At 51.2% G+C, this 8,670-nt stretch overlaps 1 protein-coding gene across 1 annotated transcript; it reads right to left on the reverse strand.

The window, feature by feature from the left end:
- Positions 1 to 5,196: 5,196 nt before the first annotated feature.
- Positions 5,197 to 7,386, reverse strand: LOC119097069 (venom protease; the record flags this gene model as incomplete). The annotated part of the gene is given in 1 exon segment (XM_037220101.1): positions 5,197 to 7,386. A coding segment is annotated over 1 exon segment (1,002 nt), but the record flags the coding sequence as incomplete, so codon positions are not given.
- Positions 7,387 to 8,670: the final 1,284 nt, after the last annotated feature.

The following is an 8,670-nucleotide window of genomic DNA, read 5'->3' on the forward strand; positions in this document are numbered from 1 at the left end:
TTGTATTGGGTTTCTGTGCCCATCCTCTCAATAGATTCCGCAGCGCTTTGGCGCGGTGCTTCCAGTGATATGACGTCTGTATAAAGCCATTGTTTATACTTCAATGCACCGCTGGTGCTGCGCACCTCTGGTCCGTAGTGCGTTGCATGTGTCGGGCTGATCAACGGCTGGTCGTCATGTGACGGCGGCATGGCGGAGTGCCCAGACTGATGAAATTTCCCGGTAGCAGGTTTCTTACAAGTGCACGGGAATTCCCTCATGCAATACGTGCCGATTGTGGTATGTGGATGAATGCAGCTGACGTTCGTCGGCGCTGTGGTCATGCAACATAAAGCTTCCCATAAAAGAGTTACCCACTTCCAGAAAGCCACTCAGGGTGTGCCGTCTGGATGGATGAATCTTTTACTCTTTAGCGCCGCGGTCTTTTCCTTCTTAGCACACCTATTAAACGAGTCGGTCTGCTTCAGTGGCAAATTCAGGGGGCACGAGGTCATGACCCTCTTTGGCCAAAAGGGACCCACGTGCCTCAAAGGTGCCCATAACCAGCCGGAACAAGTTTTTCAAAACAAAACAGAACAAAATTGGGCGACTTTGAGCCTCCAGGCAACCAAGAACAGCTGCAAGCAAAAGTGAAGGGCCCGTGAGCAGACAAATGCAGTTCTTCATTGATAAAGAGGGTAGTCAATGGTGAGATTTTGAAGCTCATTACGATATCTACAAGTCCTTTGCTGTTGCCGTTGACACTATATGTCTACTTACCGGGTCAATGCGATCGCTTATGGGTCTTCCACGTTGCCCCTGTGGTCTCTGCATCTGCTCAGAGGGCCCCACGCCGTTGCTAGGCCTTAATTGTCAACTTTCCGATCGGTCATGGGCCCTCCACGGATTATTGCCATTCGCCCAAAAGGCTCTTTACACTATTGCCGAGACCCCATTGGTTGACCTGCTGGGTCACTCTCGGTAAATCACGGGCCCTTCACGTTAGTTTCGCGTTCTATTCACGTGCTCGGAAGTGCCCACGCTGCTGTTGGGGTCCATATAAGTTAACACACCAAGGCACTCGACACTCAGGGGCCCTCGACGCTGGTCTGGAGTCCTTTCCCTTTTGTTCCATTTGCGGAGGACCCTACACTGAGGATCCCTTGTTTGGTATACAGTTATGGCAGGCGTCTCCCGATGAATACTTGCGCGTAGTGCTATAAACTTGACATTCTCTTTCATTTTTTTTTCTGGACGAAAGGCGGGAAACATCTTCTCCAAACGACGTCGGAGTTGGATGTTAAAATCATTTTTTAGAATAAACAGACCATGAAAACAACTGACCTACAACTATACTTAACATTATAGCACTATTGTGAAATACTGACGAAGTCGTACGGCATTCCGTACTGTGAATCCGGTTTGTAATCCTCTGACACCATTTGCGTCGCAGCCGGCATCAGTTCATCACATCAGCTTTCATCACCACCCAAAGACATCACTTCAAGTGCCTCAATGAGGTTTAATGAGTGGAATGCGCTAGGTAGGTACGGCATTATGACCAGCTTGCGAATACGCACAGTTCTAAGCCCCGGCATCCATATCCTCTTTAGATCTGCTATTCATAGACGAAACCAACATTTCAGAAAGTGGGGTGCAAAAAAATCAGTTTCTTGGTCAGTTCTTTCCATGCGTTACCATGTAACAAACTACAAACAGGAAATCTGACGCGCTCTTACAGCACCTCGCGCAGCAAAAGGCTTAATTCAAAGGAGCACCATTGAGGCGTGAAACAAAGCTGGGCCACCCTTCATTTGGATCCATTACCATCAGAACACACCAAGGCAAAGACGTGATCCACCAAGCAGTGTGGCGACTTGGCCAGGCCCTGGTCTGCCAGCCCGCCCCCGCCTAGACCAAACGCCTCCTCCTGCCTGACAGGCTGGCGGCTGCGGCTTACGCCCGTCTTCGCCAGCTGGGGCTCAGGCGAGTTCGGCTACTACGGCGCCACCGAACTGGTGGAGGAATACATCCATCTGATCGGCGGCAGGACGATGGCCTATCTCAACGTCGACCTGGCCATCATCTACACCTACAGCCTGATGGTGGTCGCCAGCCCGCACATGCACCGCGTTACAGTGGAGACCGCCAAACGGGTTAGTGGAAGCCGGCAACGGGGTCAGCGTGCGACCAACGCGGGCGGAAGAGGAACTAGGTGCTTTTTTCCCGTCCAAAGCCATAGAGGTGATGTTGAGTCTGAAGATGCTAGGAGATTCGACCATCTCTCCCCCCACCCGTGGTGCTGTTCGCGGTCACAATGGGCACGTGACTCAGCGGCCTGCAACAGATCATTAGGTCACTATCTGCACCAGTCACAGTCACAGCTCGGACGTTTTAAAGCGTCTGGAACGTTATTGCGTTGTGCTAATGGAGTCCCATGAAAGGTCATTATCCCTCTCCAGCCAAACTCCCCGCAGCGGCGTCGCTGTTTTCCAATCAGGACTCGTCATCAAACATATCGATCTACAGTCGACGTTCGCGATGCTTAATGTCTGCAGAGCCTAGATGAAGCGTTCTGACAACGTTTCTGAGTTTTATCGGTTTACAAGGAGCCCACTTAACGCCATTTAACCCCACAGTTCATTAAAGGCAACGGTGATTTATTTCATCAGTCGCTCAACGCCGCATTTCTGCAGTTAATTTACCTCAAAAATTAAACAGAATTGATCTCGCGCTAGCTCCTGGTTTGTGTTCTGGTTGCGAGGTAAAAATAGCAATGAAATGAACAAAACCGAACCCCATGTTAAAGTAAGCTTTTTCCGGGGATTCTTGGAGAAAACCATAAGTGGGGCATTTGCCAGTCCTGTGCTCCCCCTTAGCAAGGCTGGCAGCGTCTCCGCCTAAACACAAAAGCAAATCAAGTCGTCTACATTAAATGATGGGCAGTTATCTATCCGTTTGGTCAATTCGTACCTAAGGCAAGCAGATTCCCGGAGGATTTTTCTGGGTTGGTGTGGCGTAAGGGAAGATAATTCAGGAAAAAGATGCTGTTGCAAGTGTCGAACTTGTTTTACACACCAACAATAGCAATGCTGATCCAGAGACAAGCAGCAAAGCAGCCATACGACCAGTTCGCAATCAGTCATGCGGGAGACAGCCGGGCCCGGGCGGTGGGCGGCGACGGCGGACGGGAGCAGGGCTCAGACCAGGAATGTATGACAGGAGGGCTTCATGCTGTGACCTGCTGTTAAAGGAGAATCTCCAATGTTGTGGCTTTCGTCACATTGTTCTTGGCAGTTTCAAGCTTAAGAATCCGTTTCCACCTGTAACGCTGCACCAAGCCTTATCTCTTGAAAAGCCGCCAGCGAAATGAAAGTGTGTGAAAAATCTGTCGCGCTGTGAACAATCGACCTACATTTAACATTCTCACCAGCCACAGAAGGCCGGGCCATAGGAAATATAATGATATGTCGCCGATCTGTCACCGAGTGCATCGACCAACTAAAAATCGTAGGATTTTTTTTGTGGCCGGGTTGGAACGAAATCTAGAAAAGATACCAGGGCGCCGTAGAGCCGGTCAAGTCTACGTAAACGTTCGCTTGTGTTGTGTGACGAAATGTTTTACCATGGAGGCATGATATCTGTATGGAGACCTCCAGTTATGTTTTATAGTGTGCTGTATTTTTTTCGTCTTGGGTGTCACCCAAAATTTGCTGCCTAAAAACCTTTTTGACGCCAAGCTTTGTGTGGATGTGTGCATTTTTATCGCCGACTTTATCCACCAAGTCAGCAGGTTTTACCACCCTCGATAAAGAGCCCGACTAGAGGGCCTGGAGAGCTGGCCAGAGGCTGCATCAAAGGAATCCCAGCTGGCAGATGTCCATCAGAGGGCCTCTTGCGCCGATTAGGGGGCCCTGGGGCAATGACGGCCCGCAAGTTGATCCGCGACCATGAATTTTGAACAGTCTGCCCCGTGGTGGCATGAGGCCCATTGCCAAAGTCGGAACCATCCTGGGGTCTGCGATTGTCAGTCAGAAGATCCTTTGCATTGGTTGGGATCCCTAAGGCAATCAGAGACCGTTGTGTTGGTCAGGGGGCTACAGTACGCCCAACAGGAGACCTTACGTTAGCAAGCGCCCCGAGTCGATCATGGTCCAGTTTTCTGAATAGAGACAGGAACATAGCCCGGAATGTCAGGCAGCCTCTTATGAAGACCGGGCCGGCTAATACTGAAAGGAGATGAGATAAATGACAATGAAAAGGTTTATATTGAGACAATGAAAAGACCTTGTGTCAGACACGGGCCCGAAAGCGAACATGGTCCCGGGCTTTCACTTCATTTCGGTCCAGGGCCTGACAAAACCGAATTGGAGTCAGCCGCCAATTACTGGACTCCCGTGTCGGTAAGCGGTCCTTTGGCGTCATTGAGTCCATCCGGAGTCAAATGCTCTGGTCTGAGGGCCCTCTACGCCAGGGAGGGGACTGATGCATGATGCATCCCTCTGCGACCCTCCTGATCGACCAGGGTGGATCTTCAGCCCTTGACCGGGAAAGGCAATGGTTCGCTAGCCTTCTACTTACGGAACTCCCTGTCCACGAAATGTAAGAGGTCTCCTAAGCGTTCAGTCTACTGGGTCTATCAATGAACACATTCGCCGACATGATGATGACAAATGAAGAAAGCTGTCGCCCCTCAGAATAAGACGGGCCAAATGTGGTGATTTTTCGGAGTGCCTTTTCTCCGGAAGTCCTTTATTAGGCGGTGTGCCGCCTGCACCCCTTCTTACCAAAAAGGGTATCGTAATCCTCTGTACGTCATCTGATCCCCAAAAAGGGTATCAGATGACGTATGGAGGAGTTAATCAGCACCGATTTCCTCCTTTTCAGAGTCTCTCGGGGTTCTGCACCACGTTTGGAAAGAACAGACCTCTTCCCGTCAATGTCATTGTTGTCAGATCAGGTAGTTACGAGGACAACAACAAACACCGTGACCGTCATCATGACAACACAGCCAACTTAGTCACGAAATCTAACGCTATATTTCACATACCAGGCTACAAAATTCGCCAATCTTATGACAGGTTTTAGCTCCAGTTATCACCAAACAAGCCAAAAGAGCACATCACCGCAAAAAACCAACATTCACAGTCACAATATTATAGCACATCGGTTGAGAGCTACCAGACAGGACTAAACCACGACATCAGCGCCTCTACAAGACTTAACCCCGAACCTCGCGGCTTCTACCCTACTGCAACTCACTGCGAGCTTTTACTTTTCACAACGCGGCAAAGCTGACTCATGCAATCTGCACGGTGTCGGGACATCACGGTCATCTCTGCATTATAGTATGGATGCAGCCAGACGCTTCGGTTAGATGAACAAGTAATGAGACCGCATGTGGCTTGAAATACATAGAGTCCTCTCATTCTGCCGCTTTTTTGTGTTGAAGCGTGCATGACGCGCATGATATTGAAAACCTGCAAGCTTTTGTTAGGTTTTGTTTCTGCCTATCTCAAGTGAGGCTGCGAAACAGGCAACAGCGCAGAACCATTAATCAATAGGCACGAGCTGCTTTCGATGCGGACAATTTGGCCCTGTGAACCCGCTCAGTCCACAGTTTACCTACTTGCACGTGGGTGTCGTCGGTATACTGAATTATCTCTGTGTGACCACATCAAAGAGCAGGTGACCTTTGCTTATATCCAGCGTTAAGATATATGGCATAATAAATAAATTCTCTCCACATAGGTCACACTTTTAAGGAAGCAAACTTTCTGAAAAATGTCACAGTACTTTGCCTGATCAGTATGCTAATGCTCAGATCATTTTGTTATTGTGTGCTGTGCAAAGGCACCATTGCAGCCGACAAAAGTGATTCTATTAACAGCTCACCTTGCTGTAAAGTTTCGAAGTGAAGCAAGTTTCCGGGTCAAAAGGGTTGTACCACTGCACAGAGTGTCCGTGATTCGCTTGGATTATTGACCGCCGCGCGGAAAAGGTCGTCCATGAATTACATCGCACATGAAGAGGAAGATGGATTTTGACTGATTGTGATCTAAATGCACCGAGAGAAAGTGGAAATGGGACAACGTTGCGTTACTCTCAAGTTTCGTTGCAAAGCAGGTCATTTTGAATAGTTCCGACTTCCTCATTTATGTCCTCCGTTATTCAACACCGCGCGCTGTAGAAAATGCGTCGCCGTTGATTATCGTGTATCACACAAACATTTGAAAGCTGAAGCCAGCTTGATATCAGCCAGGCTTAAGGCATTTCGAATCCTGCGCAACCATCACCAGTCTGTTGTTCACACCATTAAGTAGACCCTGGGCATACGGTTTGACACATTGGTGCACCAAAATATATATAGGCTTAGCACACAATGCCACAGCCAGTAGTGGCACACTACTTAATAAGATTGCCGAGGATCCAGTCAATATAGGAGGACACCTTGGTGTAGATGCCGGGAAATTTGGGGTTGCCACAGCCGACACCGGTGGAGACGATGCCAATGAGCTGGTAGGAGCCGTCGGGAAGCTGGACCATCAGTGGACCCCCCGAGTCTCCCCGACACGCGTCCCGTGGTTTGTCGTCGCGGCTGCCTGCGCAGATCTTGGTGCCCTGAAAGCCGCCGGGAAATGTGATGTTGAACGCGGGCGCCTGGCGGTAGGCGTCTTCACAGGCGTCCTCGTCGACCACGCGCAGCGGCACCTCCTGCAGCACGTCGGCCGTCTCGCCGCCGAACTCGACCAGGCCCCAGCCGGCCATCTCAACGTCCTGGCCGTGGTGCTGCGAGCCGGCCGGCGGCAGGCAGATGGGCCGCACTGCGTCCGTCAGCTGCACCGGCGACTGCAGCCGCACCACGGCCAGGTCGTTCTGCGAGGCGTGGTACTGCGGGTGCCGCACGATGCTGGTGATGTTACGCTCCTGATGAATGACGTCGTCGAAGGCGGTGAGATCATGTTCGCCGATGCGGGCGACCACGGTGGCGGTCTGCTCGGGCCGCAGGCAGTGGGCGGCCGTGAGCACGTGTCGGTCGGTGATGAGGACGCCGCCGCAGAACCACTCCTGCTTGCCGGCGTCCGTCCGCCGGCCGAACAGCACCATCCACGGCCACTTACCGAGTATAGCGTTAAAGCCGCCGACAGCTTGTTGGATGGTCCCAGGGCCTAAGAAGTCAGTGTCTTCCCGAAGTGAGCCATGTGCTTCAATGGCCGTTGTGTCACGGCGGAAGCGGAAGACAGAGATTGTTCTGTTAGGGTTGCCGCATTCCTCCGGCAGCAGCTGTGTGAGGCTTACAGGCTTCGGTGAGGTGGCTTCAGTAGACTCGCAACAGATGAGCGGCGTCCGGCCCGAAAAGCCACAGGGCGTCGGTGGCTTGTTCAGGATGTCCGCTCTGGTCTTGTAGCCCGGACAATCGACAACTGGTGTGCACAGTTGGTCTTCACCACTGCAGCGTCCCGACCGGTGTAAGAACTCGATTGGCGTTACGGCGTTGAGCAGCGCAAACAGTAAGGTCACGTGACACGACCAGCGCTTCATGCTAGCGCGAGCTGCGGCGCCACCTCTCGCACGACCGCTGTCACCTCCTCTCGCCGTCGCCTGGCCCGGTGCAGTGGGGCCGCCTGTGTGGCTCCGGCGCCTCCCTGCTGCGCCGCTCGGTCTGGCGCGGCGCCAGCGAGCGCCGCCAGCGCTATGCACACGTCTTTTGTATGCGGATAGTGTGCCGGTTCGCTCGGAGCTGCACCGCTGTTAGGCTCGTCCGTTTTATGCTGAGCGAGGTCACTGGCTGATCCGCCGCGTGAATAATAGCTGGATAATTACAGCTCCGTCTCGGCCGTTAATCATTTCAGTCGGGATTTACCGCCTGGCGCTGCGGGCGGTTGCTTCGCGGTACGGGGGCGTCCGAGAAATGCACGGCCTAGCTCATTGCCCTGTGTGGCTGGTAATGTCTATTGAAGCCATGACGCTAATGTATGCATGCAAGAGAGCGTGATGTTTGCAAGTGGTGTGGTTGGAACTCATGTCGTTGTTTAAACACAACTTATAACCGGATGGCGTGATGCTGTTGGCTTCCTCTCAGAAGCGTCATCTTCCAAACTGCCTTTCTATTTTCCACTTTCTTTTTGTCTTTTTGTGTCACTGTCCGAAAAGCGATTGGTGGTATGGATGTGGGATCTGAACCGACAGGGCTTCCCGACAGGCCCGCAAAACCTGATATATCTCTGGTTTATGTCCTATATGCTACTTTTGGGGTTTCAAATGTATTTTCTTTTGTTCCAAAACCCGCTCTGCTTTAAACGAAGCATCCATTTAATTTTGCAACTACCATTTGTCCATTGCATTGCATTGCTTTGGCATTTCCGCGCCAAGTACAAGCTGATATGCAGGTGAAATTATGTAGAAAGCGAAGAATGTATTGCAGTTTACTGAACATGTTCACTGAACATCTAATTAAAGCAGCCTGATTAATCAATGCATATTACTCCCAATTACCCGTCATCGATTGCGGTCTGAGACAAAACACACACACACACACACACACACACACACACACACACACACACACACACACACACACACACACACACACACACACACACACACACACACACACACACACACACACACACACACACACACACACACACACACACACACACACACACACACACACACACACACGCACAC

The sequence above is a fragment of the Pollicipes pollicipes genome, unplaced genomic scaffold (genome assembly GCF_011947565.3).
Source record: "Pollicipes pollicipes isolate AB1234 unplaced genomic scaffold, Ppol_2.1 Scaffold_4295;HRSCAF=5057_pilon_pilon_pilon, whole genome shotgun sequence".
In the NCBI taxonomy this organism is placed as follows: domain Eukaryota; kingdom Metazoa; phylum Arthropoda; class Thecostraca; order Pollicipedomorpha; family Pollicipedidae; genus Pollicipes; species Pollicipes pollicipes.